Source organism: Salmo salar, chromosome ssa23, assembly GCF_905237065.1.
Source record: "Salmo salar chromosome ssa23, Ssal_v3.1, whole genome shotgun sequence".
Classification (NCBI taxonomy): domain Eukaryota; kingdom Metazoa; phylum Chordata; class Actinopteri; order Salmoniformes; family Salmonidae; genus Salmo; species Salmo salar.
The window spans coordinates 13,289,440-13,312,649 of NC_059464.1; the positions used below are offsets into that span (position 1 = coordinate 13,289,440).

The following is a 23,210-nucleotide window of genomic DNA, read 5'->3' on the forward strand; positions in this document are numbered from 1 at the left end:
GTGTAAAGGTGTTAACCATATACTTGATAAGGTATTAAAATCGAACAAACTTTCCCCAGAAATGTAACATGTAACACCATGGTATTATACTGGCTATTATGCTGACAATATATTTTTTTGTATTAGACCTAGAGCTAGTCTACGGTGTTTTGTTCAGAATCTTCATACATGTATCATTGAAATAGACTTGTAAATACATGTACCATGATGTGAAATTCTCTACAAACAAACATTACAAACTTAAACACATCTGTGTGTGTCTGTCTGGCAAACGCACGCCACCTCCCGAAAAACTAATTTCTGGCACACAGTCTTGCAGGTGTGCGTGTGTGAGTGTGTTTGAGTGTGCGTGCGTGTGTGTTTGAGAGAGCGAAAAGAGAGGGAGAGAGAGAGCTGTTGAAGCGCTCTAAAATATATTATTTTTAAAACACAGTTCTCATCTCTTCCTCAGAATTTAAGCTTTCTATACTTTCAATGTATAGAAGGAGCGTGCAATCATAAATCCCACAATCATTTCAATGGATTTGAGATTACTCTGAGCTCGAGATGATAGACCACGCCCTTGTGGGCAGTCCCTCGCGGAGGAATTATATTATAACAGGGCGAGTCTCCTGAGACAGATCTACTCTCTACTGCTCATTAGTTTGGTTGCATCGAGTTCCTCTGTACAACCGAGCTCCCGTACCGAAATCGACCTCTGCTTTCAAAGACATGTGCACTGACCCCACTACTGAAACAGATTCACCGGCTACACCTGCGCCTCTCTGAAGAATCACCACAGACAATATATTTGTTTCACTTTCAGACGAGGAGAACTGCACTGCAAGGAACTCTGACAGTTCCACTGACAGGTGAGAGGAGGAAGATACAAAATAAAAGATTTAAACATGAAACTTGAAGTGTTTTCCGCAACCCACTTCGTTCCCATGGAGGTGTGCAGTCACAGTGATGCAGATGGAACTGTCCCCTCTCCCCTATCCGGGGATGAGCTGGGCTCAGACGGGGATGGCGTGGCCAACAGTCCAACACCTGCCACCCCGAGCAGCGCCGACGGCAAGGGGAAGCCCTACACCCGCAGACCCAAGCCACCCTACTCCTACATTGCACTCATTGCTATGGCCATCCGGGACTCCGGCAGCGGCAAGTTGACTCTAGCCGAGATCAACAACTACCTGATGAATAAATTCCTGTTCTTCCGTGGCAGCTACACTGGCTGGCGGAACTCGGTGCGCCACAACCTGTCGCTGAATGACTGTTTCCTCAAGGTGCTCCGGGACCCGTCCAGGCCCTGGGGCAAGGACAATTACTGGATGCTGAACCCGAACAGCGAGTATACCTTCGCCGACGGGGTGTTCCGGCGCAGGAGGAAGCGCATCAGTAAGTGCCGATCCAGCGTTGGTTCCAATAAGGACACCAAGACCCCAGACGAGGAGACTCGCTTCTCGAGCACTCCATCTGCGCCCTCCCGGGAGGAGAGGGTGATGGGAGCTAAGTTCTCCAGCTCTTCCAGCTCCTTCTCCATCGATAGCATCCTCAGTAAGCCCTTCCTAAGGAGGGAGGATAGAGACCACACTGATGCAGACAGTGCATATACCAACCCCGGTGCCCACCGGCGCTACTGGCCCGCCGGGGCCCACCACATGCTGCCCCACACACTGGGCTACCCACCGGTATCCCCTGCTATGGCGCACGCACATGCACAGCAGTTGTACCACCAGGTCAGCTCAGGCGCATCGCGCATGTTGCACGCATACAGGTGCAGCCTCGCGGAGCAAGCCGAGCACAGCAGGGACCCACTCACAGCTGTCCACATGACGTCACAGGGCTACGTGCCAAACTCCGAGGCTGCTTTCTCCCGGGTGAAGATGCACACAGCGCAAGGTGGCAGCTGTCATCCTTTCCAAATAGACTCATTGCTCTCCTAAAGTCAACATAAGGGACAATACTGTAATGATGTATCTTAGATTTGCCATGTCCACTTTCCTATACGCTCTACGTTTTTCTAGTTTTAAAAAGAAATTTCAGGGCATTGAACAGTTTCCAATGATAAGTCGTTTAGCAAGAATGAAAAACGTAATATTTTCTTGTTGTCAAGTGACTTTATTTCTGTCTGGTTATTCCTAGGACCGAGCAAATTAGGTGCAATCTAATGACATGACATTATCTTGTGCGTGTCTGTGTGTGTGTGTGTGTGTGTGTGTGTGTGTGTGTGTGTGTGTGTGTGTGTGTGTGTGTGTGTGTGTGTGTGTGTGTGTGTGTGTGTGTGTGTGTGTGTGTGTGTGTAAGGTTATTTCTACTGTAAACGACGGCTACCATGTGCCAAATATGAAAATATATAAATATTTGTGTTGTAGCCTAGTTTTGTATGACTTGCTGCAAAATATTCGTTTAAAATATTTGTTCGATTGTTGACTACTGCACAGAAAGGAAATACAGTCTGCTTTCCTAAACATTGATTCATGCACGACATTTTTCTGAGCGAAAATAAAAGAATATTTTGGAAAAACTTATCAAAGCAAACCACAAGTACGTATTCTTTATTTTCCTTTTGTTAAAGCCAAGACAAGGGCAATAAAAACGAAATATATATATTTTTCCATTAAGTATACTTAAAGTGTGTTTGGAATCAGCGGGTGGGAAAAGGTTTGCAAGTGCAAGGAAGGAATGGGAAGATCCCATATCTGCCAGGAAATAAGGGCATATAGCGCCTGCAACTCTCGCGCTGTTTTGGCATCCTTCTCATCCCACTTAAACCACTTAACTTCCAGAGGAATGAAGGTTGTACATTCATTTCAGATTTATATTTCACCCTTTGCCTACTCTGCATAGCATGGCACTGCTAGGAAGCTGCAGTGTAAGGCACAAATTATGAAGAAAGGGGTATACATATACAGACCTACATTTCACCCTTCTGTCTTCCTCTGCCTGCACGGCACGGATAAAGAAGCATGCAGGATTGTTAGGCACAAATTACAGGTTGGTTAAGCTATTTCTAAATATTTAAGGCTTGTGAGATCCGTCCCAGAAATGGGGAGTGCTGAATTATGTCAAATAAATCAAGAAGGATAATTAACATTAACAACAACACACGTCTGGGAAGGACGTTCTGAGTGAGGATGGGGTTTGCGTTATACGGACATTTCGTTTCACAATAGCAGATCATGTGTAGTTATAATATATTATATATATTAAGTACAGTTAAAATATACACGTCTCCTCAAGCTCTAAGTAGTTAAAACAAACTAAAACATTCTTCATATTTGTCCTCCAATTCGATGATGGAATCTCAGACTTGGGGAAACGTTGCTCCATCTCCTATGGTTTAGGGTAAATTGTAACAGAGCATGTCAATCAAAATATGGCGTACCCTACTCATTCAACATTCTCTGTTCTGTGGCGTTCACATGGGTAACGTGCCCGGGGTCCGGGTCTCCTATAAACAATGTACAATCAAATGTAGAGTGTTCAAATATGACATTTGACTTTACTCTGTACATAAACCTTGTAGGCTACACAAGCATTCTTGTTTCAGTCACGCCATTCAAAATGTGTCATACTGAAATACATGTGTTATAGTAAACAATACATTCGTGCATGTCATGTTTGTTTTTTTATCATAAACACTTTAAAAGTTGGATCAAAAAATATATTCGACCCTGTTCAGGATTTTTTATTTGATTTTTAAACATGACACACGTTGCATTAATTTCCTGATTTGCTGAATTAGACTTACAATATCTTTTGAATATAAAAAATATGTGGGATGAATTACAACAACAACCACGACACAGACCTGCATATTCTAAACAATATACAGTTAACTTTGACCAAAACCTTTTTTTTTTTCAATGTTACATAATAAATTACAAGTTAGTTATGTCATCTGTGAAATATTGATAAACAATAATGTAGGCTACTTCAAGTGCATAAATTAATTATCACAGTACACTTCAAATAAAAACAAAATTATTTTAGCTTAGGGAGTATCTATAGGTGCGTGCAGTCCATAGGCTCCCCACCGTCCTGATGCAGAACCTCGAAGTCATGTTTACACTTCGCGTTCCCCTAACAATGTTTACTACTAATGTTATTGAAAAAGTGGTAGACTATCGCTACGAAGTGCTGTATCTAGACAAAAATTGCAAAGAAGTAGGCTATAAATGTAGAAAGATAAGTACATTATTGTATTGTGGGCCAATGATAAATGAAACAGAAATAGGAGAGCACTCCGGTTAAAAAAAAAAAGTGGACATATTTGTATTGGTATGAGTTTCGGGTATGAACCCTTCTTCAACGTGCAAGGCAATGGCAATCAATGCAAATGCAATCCAAAATAACGGAGGACATTCTTGTTTAGGCACTACATGTTTCTACAAATAGGCCTACAATGCAAGTGGACAAATATTTTGAAGTCATAAAATATTAGGCTACCTGTCCGTCCTCCTCAATCATGCACATTGATGCATAGGCCTATGGTAGGCTAACAAAAATCACGTTACAGGTGACACTCGTACGATGCTGATGCCTCAGAGGATGCGTTTAAACAGGCAGCCCAATTCCAATATTTTACCCATTAATTGGTCTTTTGACCAATCATACCAGATCTTTTCGCATCAGATATTTTTTCCGCGCTGGTCTGATTAGTAAAAATATATAATTGGGCTGGCTGTGTAAACGCAACCAGAAAAACGCAGTCTGCATGGTCCAGGTGACAGGTTTGAGACCGTTTCCAGGAACAATGCTGCAACCTGCAGGTGAAACACCGGAACAGCACACCTGTACGCAGCGAAGAGCACCAGCACTGACGGCCAACCCTCCCCGTCAATGTACGGTTATGTTTTCATTCTATGGGCTAAGCCTATCTCTTTGGGTTGTGGAACAGAAACTAGCTAAGAGATGGCGTATCACAATACACCAAATACATGTCTGAGTCTGAGGACAATAGAGACTGAATATGCTGTAGTTCTCGTCCTGTGTGTGTGTGTGTGTGTGTGTGTGTGTGTGTGTGTGTGTGTGTGTGTGTGTGTGTGTGTGTGTGTGTGTGTGTGTGTGTGTGTGTGTGTGTGTGTGTGTGTGTGTGTGTGTGTGTGTGTGTGTGTGTGTGTGTGTGTGTGTGTGTGTGTGTGTGTGTGTGTGGCACAATGTTAGGTTGTCCAAACAGAGAAAGATCACGGTGCTCTCAGCACAAAGGGCTGATCTGGACAGGAAGCGCGCATTTGGGCGCCTGAAAGAGGAAATAACGACGCACATTACCGTTATAGTACGTTGGAAATAGCTTTATTTTAAGTTAAAAAAAATATATATATATATATAATAAAAAATGCCTCTGAAAAGATGTAGGCACTTATTAAAATACATTATGAGAGATCAAAGTATAGGCTCTATGAGAAAATAATTAGAGCAGTAAAAAATAAATGTTTCGTCATACACGTGGTATACCACGGCTGTCAGCCAATCAGCATTCAAGGCTCGGACCACCGAGTTTGTAATACAGTTTAACACATGCTCTCCTTGTGAACCCTCACAATGTTGTGCATTTTATTTAGTGATAAGATCCCCGCTCATACACCTACTGATCATTGCTCAAAGCAAATTTGCGAGAGCAAGGAAACAAAGACTGAAGCAAATACTTACTATGTCATTTCACAATGTAGCTGGCTAGATGACTACTCTTCAATGGAAGAGTTCTGAAATATTCTCTCTCTGCCAAGCCAAGGTGTGACCGTGAATATATCATAGTCATCCACCTCGGTGGAAACGACTTGGGACACACCAAAAGGACAGCCCTGGTGCGTCAGATGCTGGCTGATTTGGAGGTATTCATCCAAATGTTCCCTGGGACAATTGTTGTCTATTCTGACATCACACAGTGGGGTAGTTGTATGTTCCAGTGGGAGGAGGACATCAACAAAGCCCATAGATATGGCCCAGCGCTCTGTTAACCACAATCTGGCACTGCCATAAAGCACTCTGTCCCTGGGCAGTACCATAGGGATGAAATGCATCTCACAGATTAGGGCAATAACCTCTTCCTTTGATAGACTGTGAGGTGGGCCAGTATCCACAATATGTCTCCGTAGACAATTGGTAGTAAGTTCTGAGCATAATAAACATTTTACTCCTATGGGTATATATAGGACACCACATAAGCTGTCCTAATCAGTTAAGAGTTTCCAGCAGGTGTCTTGATTATAGAAAAAGGCTACGAGTCGGTGGTTCCTGCACCATAGACAGGCAATTGCTTTGGAGTTGAAAGTATGTTTTGATATTTCTACATGACTCGTACATCATTTATACCTACATGCAACAGTACCTGTGGCGCTTTTGACAATGGTTTCACGAGGCCTAATTCACATAATATGCCCAAATACTTAACCACTAGACTAATAAATAATCACATTTTTATTTTGATTAATTCATTAACATACGTGTTATTTCAAGCAGAATATCGCGTAAAAAAATATGCCTAAATTGGTCATGCCTATCTATAAGTGGGCAATTGAAAGCATTTGTGTTCTGTAAAAATTATTGAAAGGTATAATGTTTTATACAACATTATTGGACAGTAACTTGATGCCTACTGTGCCAAAGTGATTTAGAGTGTGTGGATATAATTGTCACGATTGAGACGGACCAAGGCGCAGCGTGCTCTGAGTTCCACATATTTTATTTAGTGACACTTACAAAACAAAAGGAAACAAACAACTAACTGTAACATCAGTGGTGCTACATGCACTAACTCAAAACAAGATCCCACAAAACACAGTGGGGAAATGGCTGCCTAAATATGATCCCCAATCAGAGACAACGATAAACATCTGCGTCTGATTGGGAACCATACCAGGCCAACATAGAAATAAAACACCTAGATAGAAACACCCCCCCTAGTCACACCCCGACCTAACCAAAATAGAGAATAAAAAGGCTCTCTATGGTCAGGGCGTGACAATAATGATATTATCTAAATCCCGCTTTTAAACCATTATGCTGTATGATTCATTGCAAAACGCCTATCTACTTTGAAACAAAAGTATACACCTAACACACATGGTTATGGTCTTAAACAAAACAATAAAACACCTGTACCATGTCAGATAGGGTTGAAATGTATTCTATTTTTATTTGGAATCCCAATATTACACTTTATATACATCACAGAAGACTGAAATATAACAAAACCGTTCTAAATAGAAACACCAGAATTTTGGCCGGTGTTTTGAAATAATGTTTATTAATTATGAAATTATGAAAATTATTCATAACATTCCACTCATCAGGCCCTAGAGGGCTATTTGGTCATTTGACTACAGGAAATGGTTTTAAGTAACCCGTCTTGTGTAACCATACCAATCGTTACATATCATCAATTCAGTGTCCCGGCTTTACCTTTACGATGTTACATCTAGTCTATGTCTATGGTATACCATGTGCAGCCCCCTGACTTTTTACTTATGCATGGCGACTTCCGATTTTCTGTGAACAAACTGAAAAGTAACTTGACACTGTTGATCAGTCAGCACAAATTTGGATTCTATGAATGACAAGACAGCAGGAGAAAGTTTATGCCAGGGGCTGGAATTTATTCTACAAATGCTTGAAACAACAATGCTGTCAGTCGAGTCTAATGCTAGCTAGCATGCACAACTAAGTTTATGTTTACATGTACGTTTGGGGTTCATAACTAGCTTACTGTTTAACAAAACAATTTGTTTTCTCGGCTGTGGTTTGTGTAGTCTTAGTTGTTCTTAATGGAAATGTATTATAGCTAACTGCAGTGTTTGTCCTTTCTGAAATCTGTCTACTTCATCTTACCGTGGCTTGGTCTGTGCTATGCAAACTAACGTGAGTAGCTTGGCAGTTTCCCAAAGTTTGGTGGTTTTAAACTTAGTTCTGTTTTGTGTAAGAATGTATGCTCTATTGTGGGGCATGAACTAACCATACACGTTAGCTAATGTTATAACCTTACATTTGATAAGCTTACTTAGCTATCTACAGTTAAATTGTGAAATTAGCATTAAATTATCTGGCAACAACTCTGTTGGACATTTCTGCAGTCAGCATGTCAATTGCACACTCCCTCAACTTGAGACATCTGTGGCATTGTGTTGTGTGACAAAACTGCACATTTTAGAGTGGCCTTTTAATGTCCTCAGCACAAGGTACACCTGTGTAATGATCATGCTGTTTAATATTGAGCTTCTTGATATGCCACACCTGTCAGGTGGATGGATTATCTTGACAAAGGGGAAATGCTCACTAACAGGAATGTCAACAAATTTATGCACAACATTTGAGAGAAATAAGTTTTTGTGAGTATGGAAAATGTCTGATCTTTTATTTCATCTCATGAAACATGGGACCAACACCTTACATGTCATGTTTATATTTTTGTTCAGTATAAATGCTAGCTAGAAGCAAGAGGAAATCATGTGTTTAATAAATGCATAGCCTACACCAGGGATCATCAAATAGATTCAGCTGCGAGCCATTTTCTTCATGAGCGGATGGTTGGGGGTCTGAATAGAAGTATGAATAATTTGCAGACTGCAAATTGACCGCAAGAAGCCCAAACAGACATGTTTGACTTAAACATAATCATTTCAAACCTTGTCAACATTTGCAAACGATCACGTGTGTCTATTATGCGTGCTAATACTATAGAACAGATTTCTTAAATTAAATGAAATTGGAGCTGATTTTCGTGTGTTTTTACAGTCTTATGTCCAACAACGAAAACTCCACCCCAAAATGTTTCTTTATTACTTTTTTGCTCATAAAACTTGGGGGGGGGGCAAATAAAACCATCTGCGGGCCAAATACGGCCCGCCAGTTGGGGAACCCTAGCCTACACTCTTAAGCCCAGTTTCCATTGGCAATTTGGTTGGGCTGGCCTTGGTGGGCTAGCTCGAATTGTGTTTACACTGCCTCCAGAAATTAGAAATTATATATTGTCGCTAGGTAGCCAAAATGTGACTGTGCAGTTGGCTTAGCAAATGGTGCTAGCTAGCAAGATGTTGAAGAATTGAATTGACTAATGTTACCCCATACTCCTGCAAGTGCCAGCCAGACTCAGAGCCATGTACTTAGCTTGCTAAAGTTAGCTAGCTAGCTAAATGGTAAGCATTGTCACTAGCATAACAGGCTAGCTAGCTTAATTCCTACCTTGCTTGCCATGGCATTGGCTATTAGCTAGCTAAGCAAGCAAACCCAATGTCAGGTTAGATATGTAGCTAGCTAGCTTTCAATATGACTTGGCCAGCTAAAAGTCCTGCTAGCTCATGTTAGCTAGCTAGTTTCAACTCTCAAAGCATGCACGGACCAACTGTCAAGTGTCTTCACTGACATGTTCAACCTCTCCCTGACTGAGTCTGTAATAGCTACCTGTTTCAAGCAGACCACCATAGTCCCTGTGCCCAAGGAAGCGAAAGTAACCTGCCTAAATGATTACCACCCTGTGGCACTCACATCGGTAGCCATGAAGTGATTTGAAAGGCTGGTCAAGGCTCGCATCAACAGCATCCTCCTGGACACCCTAGACCCACCCTAATTTGCATACCGCCCCAACAGATCCACAGATGACGCAATCTCAACCGCACTCCACACTGCCCTTTCTCATCTGGACAAAAGGAACACCTATGTGAGAATGCTGATCACTGACTACAGCTCAGCGTTCAACACCATACTGCCCACGAAGCTCATCACTAAGCTAAGGACTCTGGGACTAAACACCTCCCTCTGCAACTGGATCCTGGACTTCTTGATGGGCCGCTTCCAGCTGGTAAGGGTAGGCAACAACACATCTGCCACGCTGATCCTCAACACTGGGGCCACTCAGGGGTGTGTACTTAGTCCCCTCCTGTATTCCCTGATCACCCACGACTGTGTAGCCAAACACGACTCCAACACCATCATGAAGTTTGCTGTCGATACAACAACGATGAGACGGCCTAAAGGGAGGAGGTCAGAGAACTGGCAGTGTGGTGCCAGAACAACAACCTCTCCCTCAATGTGAGCAAGACAAAGGACCTGATCGTGGACTACAGGAAAAGGCGGGCCGAACAGGCCCCCATTAACATCGACATGGCTGTAGTGGAGCGGGTCGAGAGTTTCAAGTTCCTTGGTGTCCACATCACCAACGAACTATCATGGTCCAAACATACGAAGACAGTCGTGAAGAGGGCACAACAAAACATTTTCTCCCTAAGGAGACTGAAAAGATTTGGCATGGGTCCCCAAATCCTCAAAAGGTTCTACAGCTGCACCATCGAGAGCATCCTGAGTGGTTGCATCACTGCTTGGTTTGGCAACTGCTCGGCATCTGACCATAATGCACTATAGAGGGTAGTGCGAACAGCCCAGTACATTACTGTGGCCAAGCTCCCTGCCATCCAGGACCTATATTATAGGCGGTGTCAGTGGAAAGCCTATAAAATTGTCAGAGACTCCAGTCACCCAAGTTATAGACTGTTTTCCACTGCTACTGAACAGCAAGCGGTACCGGAGCGCCAAGTCTAGGACCAAAAGGCTCCTCAACAGCTTCTACCCCCAAGCCATTAGACTGCTGTACAATTAATAAAATCGCCGCCGGACAATTTACATTGGCCCCCCCTTTTGTACACTGCTGCTACTCGCTGTTTGTTATCTAAGCACACTGACTCGGTACCGGTGCCCCCTGTATATAGCCTCGTTATTGTCAAATCAAATTTTATTGGTCACATGCACATGGTTAGCAGATGTTAATGCGAGTGTAGCGAAATGCTTGTAAAGAAATAATTCATAAAACAATACTTAAAAAAACAAATAACTACATCGTTTCCTAAGGAGCTGAAGCGAGGCGACCATCTCTGTCAGTGCCATCTTTCTCAAAACAAAAGAAGGTTATTCTTATTGTGTTACTTGTTATTATTACTTTTTATTTTAGTCTACTTGGTAAATATTTTCTTAACTCTTCTTGAACTGCACTGGAGGACTTATAAGTTAGCATTTCGCGGTAAAGTCTACACTTGTTGTATTCGGCGTATGTAACAAATAAAGTTTGATTTGATTTAACGTCAGGTAGCTACTTAGCATTCGAGGGCTGACTGTTCTCATAAAAATGCGTGTTGTGCAAAATAAATTAAGGATCCAGCTGTGGTGGTAATTTGTGTCATGTCTGACCACAGCCATATTGCTTTTCCATATGCTAGCTAACAGGAACAAGCCCAGACAAGCTAGCTAAATGTGGTGTTAGCATCCAGCTGTGATCAGCAGGTGGTTGCATAGTAACACTGTCAACAGGGCGAATTCTAATCGAGCTGGCACTAGTGAAACTGGGCTGTGCTTGCCTTGGTTTCCCTCAACCCAGCTCGAATAAGAATTCCATTCGAGCTAGCTAGAATTTGGCCCTAATTTTAAGTGCAAACGGGAAAGGGCTTTAGATAAAAACAAAAATGTAAAAAGGGTTCTATATTGAATATTTTGGTGACCTCAAAATTCCAATTCAAAAACCAACTGCCAATCCATCCCAGCTTGATGATGAAAGAGGATGGTGGTTGAACCAATTTGCAAGTAGCCTAGCAATAAGCACATTATTATTCAATGTATTAAGGTAAGCAAAAGTAAATTATTTAATTCAAACATATGAAGTCAACGTCATATGAGACTATAGGCTAAATATATCAAGTTTAAATGTTCAAATTTGAGCACGTTTGTAAGCTAGCTATAGCTAGCTGAACCGAAAAAGCTAGGTGGATTTAATTAATAACTTTACAAGTTACTTTCAAATACATTTAATTTTTTTTATTATGGGATATGCCAAATAGAGCTACAGATCCAGCCTGACTATGGCAATTAGCTAATTGTTTATTTTATTTCAGTGTGGAGTCAATTGAGGGGCCTAGCCTATATTTCATGAAGCCACTAGAACACTGTTGCTGACAGAGGCATGTATACATTATTTATGATAAATTACGCATAATAAGTGTTGATTCAATAGCCTAGTTAATCATGACATGACTTTTAACACTATCTGTTTTTCTCAGTCTGGCAGTAACCAAGAACAATCAGAGGCAGAAGATCCCTCTTTCAGCTGCTGCTGACAACTGCATATAAGTTGTTATTCTACATAATAATTGTCTGCATAGCATTTTGTCTTCATTTTGGCAGATTAACTCATGTTTATTTCTGTAGATGAATACATGTTTTTCCTCCTTTTTTCATTCTTCTCTGGAACCGGTCAAGCAGGTAGATAGGCCAGTGGCAAAGGAGTTGTGGCTGGTTCGAATCCTGGGTCTGGCGCTGAAGAAAAAAAAACAGGCAGAATTGATCTGACAACTGGAGGGCTGCTGGATTCACATCCTCAAAAGGTTCTCCTACTGTTTGGTCCTTGAGCAAGGTCCTTAACCACACAAGATGTGCTAGTCTCAACTGTATGTGTCTGCTTTTTGGGGGAGTTGAGAACAGAGCAGAAGACACATTTTTGTTGTTCATTGTAACTAAATGGACAAAGTATATTCTATTATAAAGAAGTCAGCCATTCAAACAAAGAGATGCCTTCCACCAGTGCATATTTCCAAATGATGTTTGCATATGACAATAAATTCTAAAACTATGCTGGTATTCTTTTGGCCATTATTTGTTTATTTGTATATTAAAATATGACTATTTAATAGTAAGTAGCCATCATTCATAAATGGCACCATGCAGGGTTCTATATGGAACTTTTTGTGGTTCCATAGCATAGGCAATATAAGGAACCTTTTTTCTAAGTTCCCATCCACAGTTTTTATGCAAGTAAAGTCATATCGTATTAAAACAAAAATCATAACAGGTGTGATGGAAACAGGAAGTTTCGATGTCATTTTATCAATGCTGAGAGACCACTTGTTTGTTTGACATGGTGGGTTCTTTTTGTGTCCGTAAAATTAATGACGCGGGAAATGGCGGTGGAAACGACTTTATGCCCCTAATATTGATATATCCATGATATCGAAGTCACGAAATGGGTTGTGTGGGCCTCGCACACCATGCAGTTTATTAGACTACATATTAAATAAATTACGAACTTCACAGGGTGATGAGCATGATGCTGCTTTCCAATAAATATCGAGGGTCTTATTCTAATGACGTGACAGGCTTGACTGCCGTTTGACACCCCCCAAAATGGCGCTTTAGTCCATAACAATCTCATGTTGTAGGCTATACGTACGCTCCAGATACAATCTGCGCTCTATTGGCACGTGCCATTACCAGAGTAAGTACATTCGCTATAAAACGCAACATGTTTTGTGATAAAAAAACAATCAGTAGAGTTGAAAATACGATGGATTTAACTTGTATTTTTTTATTCAGTACATGGGAATTTAACCGCAAAATGTATTTTTATGTGCACTGCGTCATCACGCACAGCCTTTCATCTGCAACAAGCCAATTTAATGGAAACATCTGTAGTGGGAAAATGCGCATTTTTTATGTGGATTTTAGAATATTCGCATGAAAATCTCTCGCCAATTGGATGGAAACCTAGTTTATGGTGGGAAAATGATTTTATCCGCAAATTATTTTTTTGTCTAATGCAAAGGTTTTTGTTGGTGTCAAAGGACAAGGGGTATCCTAATGTTAAAACGCACATGCACAAAGAGATTAGGAGCCGATTAGATTGTTATACTATTTTCTGTCTATTTTCTATATCTCGACTATCCAAAATTAAGACGTCTATATCGTAAATGCAGAAATGAAATCCATAAGGCCCAGCTGCAAGATTTTCCTATTCTGATCGAAGGTTGTAATTAGGCCAAGTCTACTGTTTACAGTTGTTCAGTCTTTCCTTCTCATCGTTTCGATTCAGCGGCACAATACGAAATAAAGCTCATTCTAAACCAAATCCATATGGTAGAAATGAAATGAGGGAGAAGAAGCAAACAAAGGAGATATTGTGATGTGATTTATCGGCCCAAATAAAGATGAATAATCTAAATCGTACGTTATAACATTATTTTAAACCCATGACTATTTTTGGTAGGTCTGTTTGTATATTTCTGTATAGCTTATATACCTACTGAACTGTAAGTATTGATTATAAACGTAAACAACTAGCATATATATTAGACATTCTATTTACAAAAAAAAGCCTATACAATAAAAGTAATAGGAGGAAAAAATACTGGAATTTCTGTTATATTCGTCTTTATAGAAATCAAGCCAAAACGTGTTATTTTTCATGACATTGGGTGGCTGAATGGAAAACGAGAAAGTGTAGCCTATCAAACGCAGACAACGATATTGAAATGAAGTGTAAGTCATCACAGTATAAATGGGGCGGCAGGTAGTTAGAGCGTTGGGCAAGTAACCGAAAGATTGCTGGATCAAATCCCCGAGCTGACAAGGTAAAAATCTGGCGTTCTACCCCTGAACAAGGCAGTTAGGCACTATTCCCCGGTTGGCCGTCATTGTAAGTAAGAATTTCTTCTTAACTCACTTGCCTAGTAAAAACAAATAAAAAGCCTGTTAAACGCATGATGCAGGCCTGCAATAAAAAGTGTAATTAGTTTCAATAACACTGAACATCGCAATGGGATGGATAAGTGATCTACAAATAAAAAATAATTAATATTTCTCTCGTGGTTGTTGATCATATTATTATTTTTTAATAAATAATTGCATCATGTTGGACAAATCTGTATTATGATCGGTCTTCATAAGGGAGGAAGCTGTCGACGCCCGTGAGCCTAATTTCGGTTCTCTCGCTCTAATGAATGCGGGACCCAGGGGAAACTCCCTGCCAGGGACCAGCTAGAGCCTGGGGCGGTAAACTGAAACTGGCGCGCTGTGTGTGGTATCCAGGGCTGGACTTGATGGAAAAAGCCTGCTTCCACTCACGTCAAAGTCATTTACTCAGAACAACCCCCGCTTACACACGCATGCACTCCGGCGAAAGAGCACCACCTCTTCCTCTCCCCTCCCTGGTTCAGCGCGACAATTTTTTTTCTATGTGGGTCGGTTCCGTAGTGACTCTCACGATTGGGTCTGAGAGAACTAGGCAAACACGAGGTACGGATTAATTTCACGAGATTTCTATGAGCCTGCACAGTTCAATGTATTATTATTTTATTTTATTTTTTTGTTTTATTTATTTAACCTTTATTTATCTAGGCAAGTCAGTTAAGAACAAATTATTATTTACAATAACGGCCTAGGTTAACGGCCTTGGGTTAACTGCCTTGTTCAGGGGAAGAACAACATATTTTTACCTTGTCAGCTAGGGGATGTATCGCTGCCTCTACTGGATCTGATATCTAACATGATCTTGTTGCATGCCAACAAAAAATGTAGGCCTACCATTAGACCTGGCACACCAGCTGGGTGCAATTAATTATCAGGTAGAATAGAAAACCAACAGGCTCCGGACCTTGTAGGGTAAGTATTGAATACCCCTGGCCTACACAGTTATACCCTCATCATTACAGAACATGTTTCTGCTACGCAGTATCATGACACTTATCAACAATCTGAATGTTTGGTAACAACATGCAAGAAGGAGTTGTTTTTTTTTTACCTTGTGCGCGTTCCGTATGGCGCTGTTGATTGGAACGTCTGGGAGGTTTGATAGATGGCGTAATTGCGTGTAGCCTATTTGATATATCAGAGTGAGAGCATGGGAAGGAGAGAGAGGGTGGAAGAGGGAAGGAGGGATGGAGAAATGAAGAGCGAGGGGCATGACTCTGCTGCAACGACTGGACAGGAAGGGGAGGGGGCTCTAGTCGTCACTGATTTCAGTGGGATTGGGTGGGGGGTAGGGGGGGGGGGTAGATTTAAGAAATGATAGGTGGTCGCATTTTGTTTGGTTGAGCGGCAGCGCACACTAAATCGAGTAGTTTTCGTGTTTCCTCCCCCAGGGATTAAGGAGGGCGATGCCCACCCGGTGCGCCACAGAGCTGCACTCACCGCCACGGTGACAACGAACCATACCGGAGCCTAGGTCGGACTGAACCCCGCAAAACGCTGCGTTTATACCGAGCCCTCATTGGATACTCTGCACCCCACCGTCTCTCCCACATTTTGACACTGTGCACTCGCTGCACATTCTCTGCGAAATAGGAGAATCCAACGAGGATTTTCCCTCTCCAACCACTTTTGGTGGAATTCCGAAGACCAAATGCTTCTGTGATTTGTAGAGGACGTTGAAAATAAGCGACATTTCTTGTGATCAACTTTTTCGAATCGTATCACTTTTCTTTTTAAAGATCTATTGCTCCACATCTTGCTCTCCGCTTCCCCCTCTCCCCTGAGGTCACTGCTCATCTACGCCACTGTTGTGCGTTAGCGGAGCAGAGATGACGACCGAGATCTCTCAGCAGCAGCTGGACCCGCCGCCTCCCCTGAGGTCCAGCCCGGCCTCCGGCGTCCTGCACCCCGCAATGATGAGTCCACAGACCGAGGTGGATAGCTCCTTGGCCGGGGCCAAAAGCAAGAAGGCGAGCTCCGGTCTGAGGCGACCAGAGAAGCCTCCTTACTCCTACATTGCGCTCATCGTCATGGCGATACAGAGCTCACCGACCAAGAGGCTGACGCTCAGTGAGGTCTATCAGTTCCTCCAGGCCCGGTTCCCCTTCTTCAGAGGATCCTACCAGGGCTGGAAGAACTCCGTCCGACACAACCTCTCCCTGAACGAGTGCTTCATCAAGCTGCCCAAAGGGCTAGGCAGGCCGGGGAAAGGCCACTATTGGACCATCGACCCGGCCAGCGAGTTCATGTTCGAAGAGGGCTCGTTCCGCCGCAGACCCAGGGGCTTCAGGAGAAAATGCCAAGCTCTGAAGCCCATTTACCGGATGATGAACGGGATAGGCTTCGGTACGTCCATTTTACCGCAGAACTTTGATTTCCAGGCGCCCACTGGGTCTCTGGCGTGTCACAGCAACAGTTACAACTTGGACATGATGACCAACTCCTTGGCCGGTGGCTACGACGGACTGAGCGGTGGCCACCACGTACCTCACATGTCCCCGAGCCCCGGGTCAACATATATGGCCAGCTGTCCGGTAACGTCCAACGGGGACTACGGTGGACCGGACAGTAGCAGCAGCCCTGTGCCCTCGTCCCCGGCTATGGTCAGCGCGTTGGACGGTCATTCTCCATACGCCAGTAGCGCCGGACACTGGGCGTCTCCCGGCGGCTCCCCGTACATAAAGCAGCAGCCTCTGGTCTCCAGCAGCTCGGCGTCCTCTGGGCTAAATTCCGGCATGTCCCCCTATTCCCTGGAGCAGAGCTATCTCCACCAGAATGCCAGGGACACCGCCGATATCTCAGGTAGGCCAATAAATGTTGTGTAAGTTAAGTCATAACACCTTAATAAATCGTTTGAAATGTCATGCGTAATAGGGAGTTTAAGCATATGCATCTTGCCATTCCAAATACACTTGGTCAAGGGTAGCAAGTACTGTAAAACGTGTCATATAAAAGTAGTGCATTTGTTACACACACGGGAAACAAACCTTTGCAGGTTGATAATTTCCAAACTCAAAATGTCTCTTTGATCAGGCTGTTTCCTTGAGGCTAAAACTCCAACTTTACGGAATGCGTAATACATATTCTATAAAATTGCTACATATGTATGTGAAAATTTGAGTTGTCCTTTCTTATAGTCAATAGAGAATATCACTCTTACTTGGGCTACGTGACACATCCGCAGATTAAACAAAGCTTTGGCAAAGAAAATGACCACCGGTAGTCTAGTGTGTTTGTTTCAGCCTAAATATGGAATGACTTGTAATACATTTATACAACTATGTTGGAGATGGATAGGTCTCAGATCATTTAGGCCTAATTCAAAGGACTTGTTGACGTGGATGCATTTCCTTCAAATTTGAAGTTGTGTTCTGGCAAAATGTCTTCCATCTGTTGTGGGTTAAAGTAATTTCATTGGATTTAAGATGATTAGTTTGCAACTATATTCTGTCGTGGAACTAAAGTAAGATTTTGAATAACTCCAGGTGAAATAATGCTCTTTAAGGGACTCCATTACAAATATGCATGGGTAATTAGAAGGACACTTAAGGTGAGGTGGGAAATATAAGGGCAAACACAGCTTCTAAGAACAGAAATTAACAAAATAGTTAAAAGTGTTGTTTATATATAGGCTAGGCCTTAGGAAGAATAATGTGGTGGCTGTGTTCTTGTTTACATAAATGTTTAGAAAGGAATTTGAGTTTGAGTTTATTTATTCTTGCTCACAGATAAAACTGAAGAAATGCAGAATTTACATTACTAATAATTGCAAAACACCAATTTAAAATACATAACACATAATACGTGACACAAATAGAATACTGAACACTTGAAACATTACAGGACATTTTTCATTATGAAAATTTTGAGAACCATTTAAGAGCTAGAGTTATTATACAGTCTGATAGCAGTGAGTAGAGTGGCGTTTCACAGGCGGTTCGTACGGGCTGTTATACAGGACAGTTCGTGGCTGTTTCTCGGGAGCCTGGTTGTGCTGTTACCTCTTTTTGGAGGGAGCAGGTCATTCAGTGGATGGTCAAGAGTGTGCATGTCCTTCACCAGGTTCACTGCAGCCTGCTCTCGCCCGCTCTGCAGTGAAGGGAGCTGTGGTCGGACTGCTCCACCTCTAGAGCTTAGTGCAATGGGCCATAATTGAAACTGTAGCCCCCTTTGTGTACATTTTACTTATCGCTCCTTAGGCCAGTTGATTGTCTTCACATCCATGTAATTTAGTTCATGTTAACCTTGTTTTACATGATTCTAATATGTCGACGCTTTAACAAAAGTCCAAGGGATTTCTGAGGGGAATTATTCCAAAGCCAGAGGGGTCTCAGGGGTTGTCTAAACAAAGGCTGTGCGAGTCGGACCACACTGAAGAGGATTTCAACTAACGAATAGGCCTAGACCTCGCTAGACCTCCAAGGCTTGTCAAACTTTATGACTTCTCATAACTATTTAGAAGACAAGCCTTTATCTGTTCTCACGGGGCTCTACACGGCCCATAACGATTGTCAGTCACGGCCCGTGTGTTGTCTCTGAAAACGGGGCACAAGGGCAGCACCCTCAGGATAGAGGCCTGCAGTCTTCTAGAGAGAAAACACACCGACACTGCGCGTGCATGCGTCACATCTGGAGTCCTTATGACCTTGATGAGGCTCACGCTCGCTCGCTCCCCTTTCCCTCTCCTCCCTCTTTCTCGCTCTGACTGTGTTGCTGACCTGGCATATAAGGATCTATGACAAAGGACCGCTGTTCTAATTTTCCAGATTCAATTATTTGTCAGAAAATTATATAAGGCCATATAATGATGACTTAACACGTGTGATGTTGCTCCTGCAGCTCTCGGGGATAAACAGTGTAACATGTCTATGCCCTCAAGAGAAACGGACAATCAAACATAAGCACCGTTACCTAAATCAACTTTCATAAATCTCTGAAGGATATGGAGGCCAATTGGTGTAGAAAGCACTGACACGATGACGTTGTTTGGTTATTATAGGCCTATCAAATCACTTTTAACTAACTTAACTTGATCTGGTTTAAGACTGAACACTTAAAATGTAAGACTAAACATTTCTTTAAGTTAAATATAATCGTGGGAGGGCAGCTTGCACCCGCACAAGCGGAGTCCCTGCCCATCTTCGGAAAACGTCTGGAACCCTACCTCTTTGAAGAGTAGCCCACCTTACATAACTATCACCGTTCCCCCCTTCCCTTCCCATCCAATTTGAAAAATGCTTTACCTACTAGCACTGACTTTGCGGCTAAATATTTAAGGAAAATGTAGTACTTGATACGACTGAATGCGCTAATTGCAAATCACTCTGTATAAAACATCTGATATATGACAAATGTAAAAATATGTGTAAACATGATACAACTATCACTAATGCAAAGTGCACCAACTAAACAAACATTACAGAAGCAAGGATTCGGAAGTCAAATCATGAATGTTTTACGTTAGGCTAATTTCAGAATTAAAGACTGCTGCTCCAATGTACGATTTTTGTTGCATCCATAGCATATATATTTTCTCTGCTATTTTGTGTAGGCCTACGCTCTATGCATCTAATTTGCACACATCCCAAATAATCTATTGTACATTAAAATCGTTGCATGTTTAAATGTGAATATTTGAAAGAAGAAATAGGCTTAACTCATGCAGTTTCTTGATTTTAGATTAAAAGTTAGTGGTATTCTCATGAATGGGAATACTGAGGGGAGCATGGAAGCACTTCCATTATTTTACCTATACTAAAAAGGACAGCAATCCCTGCCTCTTCATCAATTAATACATTATTCGCTAATTAGTCTATACATAGCCATAATTTTGCTTGGTGTTTCTAGCAATAGACAATGAACATAGACGAAACAGACAGATTAATTGACAAAGTTCACATATATTATACAACATAGAAAAGTGACCATAGAACTGTTGAGTATGAGCGACTTTACTGTGAGGAATATATAGTTTACAGTATAAATAATACATCTAAATGCAGAGATAGGGATGTTTCTTGGCGGAGTTAATTAACGAGTCCCGCCGTAAAAGTTGAGGTCTAATCTATAAAAAGATTAGACCTCTGAAAGTGATTTCTGCACGTGGTGTTACGGGACTCTTCACATTGTTTACTGGCCAAATTATTGCAAGATGTGTCAACTCAAACATAGTTAAAAGGTATATGCCTAATTGCCTACACTAGTGGGTGACAGTGAACGTGACAGTAGCTTACAAGCGGTGGTAAGTAAAATTCTGCATTTTATATTACAGTACATGAATACAGCATCAAAGCAAGTACTGTGTAATGACAGTGCAATATCATAAAATGTACTATTATACTGTAAAAATGAGATGCTTCCATAATCTGAATGAATGGATGAAATTCATTGAGGGGAGGGGTTTGTATTACAGTATTTTACTGATGCAAGCAGGTTGGCTGCTAGGTAAAGTGTTTACACATTACAGTATATTAATTAATATTTGGTGTTATATGTCACTTGTACTTCTGGAGGCCTTAAAGGCACAGTTTAGTAAAAAAAAAAACGTGCTTTTCCTGTGTTTAAGGGAAATATACTTCCATGCTATGAGGTTGTAATAATACTGTGAAATTGTGAAAGATAGTGTAAGAGCTTTTTGAAAAGCCTGCTGGAAGAGAGTTTTTGGCCTTCCGTGGTGACATCACCATGCGGCAAATTAGTTAATAGACCAATAAGAAAGAGTGCCAAACCTCTGCCAATAACAGGTACTTTTTATTTTTCCCCTCCCCACTCAAACCACTTCCAGAAAGTCTAGGCAAAATTATTGCTTGAGAAATAGCTTTTTGCTAAACTGTGTTATTTTGACCATTATAATTTAAAAACAATCACAGTAAGATTGTTACCAGAAATGATTTGATATTGAGATAAAAAAGCCTGCATTGGACCTTTAACAAAGGCTTCCAACCTGTTAGTGTCTACAGTGCAAATAAAAAATACCCAACCATTTAATGTTTAAGATTTGCTGCCTCCTATACAAATGGATGGGGCACTATAACCAGAGGAGTTAAATTGGTACAGAATTCTCACACACAGTTGCAAAAAAATATAGCCTCTTACAAGGCATGCCTCAAAATATGTTCATGAGCCAAAAACAATACCATGCACCCACTAGTGGTCAAAAGGTTTTTGGCGAGCCAAAGATACGGTATGGTACTGTATTCTGAGGGGTGGAATTACAGTACCATGTACAGTGATTCTTTCCCTGCCCCAAAAATATTCCCACAATGCACCATCATTTACAGTATGCTGCAGTAAAACATTTCAGAGTATTTTAGTTGATAATACCATAATTACTGTATAATTTGTGAATGCACCAATTTGTTAGTCGCTCTGGATAAAAGCGTCTGCTAAATGACGTAAATGTAAAATGTAAATAATTTAAAGTTTTACATTAGTGTATACACTGAATACTATAACTTTTTTATAGAAGGTCAATTTAATGCATGAATGCGTCTAATAATAATAATATTTAAGCTACAGAATTCCTATTTGTAAACACCCACAAGAATTAAGGCATTCTCCTATATTCTGAAACGAAACTCAGACTTAACTGGGTTATTTTTTGGTTTAAAAGTAAATTTATTTTTTATGTATTTAGTAGAAATGAGTCATTCACTGTTATCTCCTTTTTCTCCAGTGGGGATCCCTCGCTACCAGAGCCACTCCTCACCCGTGTGTGACAGGAAGGATTTTCTCCTGAACTTTAACGGCATCTCCTCGTTTCGTCCTTCAGCCAGCGGATCTTACTATCATCATCACCAACATCACCAAAGCCTTTGTCAAGACGTCAAACCGTGCGTGATGTGAGCGCGTCATGGAGTGTGCGTAATGGCTCCAAACCGTGCTCCGGAGATGAGAATCTGATCAACACCAAATCAAACAATTTAAACTGATTCCATGAGAGTTAAAAGGCAAATAAATTGGCTAATTTTTCTGATGAGAATGAACAATAGCGACAAAGGGCTAGCCTATTTCTGAGAAGCCGGAAAGCTTCTCACATCAGGGTATATTTACAGTGGCCGTCGTCTTGATAAGCCTAAATGAAGGACAGTATTATGCAACAACTGTTTCCGAAATTAAGGAAGGCACCAAATCTTCTGACAATATAACCAAGGTTTTTTTCAAAATAAGTTTCAAAACGACTAATGTGTTTGCTGTCATTAATTGTGCAAACAAATAGCTTATATTTTATGTAACTAGGCCTCTGTTCCGATATAGGCCTATAAAAGTAAATGCAGCCTACACATACACAAAGCTTTTTATAACAAATTGAAACACATTTGCACTTATTGTATACCCTTTGAGATTTGCTTAATTTTGTCATGAAGTGTTTCAATAAAACTGATGTATTTTAGGCTACACCTGCCTGCTTGACTCTCTCAGAAATATATTTTACATTTTTAAGAAATATAAATACCGTGTAAGAGATGCACTGTAGTGGCTTGTAAGACCAGGTGAGAGGAGAGTTGGAGCGTAGCCTACTGTTGATTGAAAGACTGTCGTGGGTGGATTGGATGTTAACTGCAAATTCAGCTCCGGTTAGAGAGTGAGGTGGACAAGACTCCAATGAACATTCAACTGTTTATTTTAGCATCAAAAAACGTCCCAGCACAGAGGGCAAACATAAGTGAGAACTATGTATGGTTTCTGTAATAGACAGAGACAAGTATTAGGGTTTACATGATAAACAA

At 41.4% G+C, this 23,210-nt stretch overlaps 2 protein-coding genes and 2 long non-coding RNA genes across 5 annotated transcripts; 3 read left to right on the forward strand and 1 right to left on the reverse strand.

Annotated features, from left to right (window-relative positions):
• The first annotated feature begins 630 nt into the window (after positions 1-630).
• Positions 631-2,510, forward strand: LOC106584097 (forkhead box protein Q1-like). The gene has a single exon (XM_014168931.2). The coding sequence runs from the start codon at positions 888-890 to the stop codon at positions 1,923-1,925; it is 1,038 nt and encodes a 345-aa protein (XP_014024406.1). The 5' UTR covers positions 631-887; the 3' UTR covers positions 1,926-2,510.
• Positions 2,511-11,309: 8,799 nt separating this feature from the next.
• Positions 11,310-12,560, forward strand: LOC123729866 (uncharacterized). The gene is made up of 3 exons (XR_006761548.1): positions 11,310-11,587; positions 11,856-12,090; positions 12,223-12,560. It is a non-coding gene; the product is annotated as an uncharacterized lncRNA (long non-coding RNA).
• Positions 11,753-15,666, reverse strand: LOC123729867 (uncharacterized). Its single transcript, XR_006761549.1, has 2 exons — positions 15,533-15,666; positions 11,753-12,276 (listed from the first exon to the last, which is right to left on the reverse strand). It is a non-coding gene; the product is annotated as an uncharacterized lncRNA (long non-coding RNA).
• LOC106584076 (forkhead box protein F2) lies at positions 14,587-22,878 on the forward strand. 2 transcript variants are annotated; one of them, XM_045706368.1, is made up of 3 exons: positions 14,587-15,027; positions 15,873-17,283; positions 22,157-22,878. In XM_045706368.1, the coding sequence occupies exons 2-3, from the start codon at positions 16,311-16,313 to the stop codon at positions 22,324-22,326; spliced, it is 1,143 nt and encodes a 380-aa protein (XP_045562324.1). In that variant the 5' UTR covers positions 14,587-15,027; positions 15,873-16,310; the 3' UTR covers positions 22,327-22,878. The 2 variants fall into 2 exon arrangements, with proteins under 2 accessions (XP_045562324.1, XP_014024395.1); XM_014168920.2 differs by lacking the exon at positions 14,587-15,027 and having other exon boundaries at positions 15,770-17,283.
• The last annotated feature ends 332 nt before the right edge of the window (positions 22,879-23,210 follow it).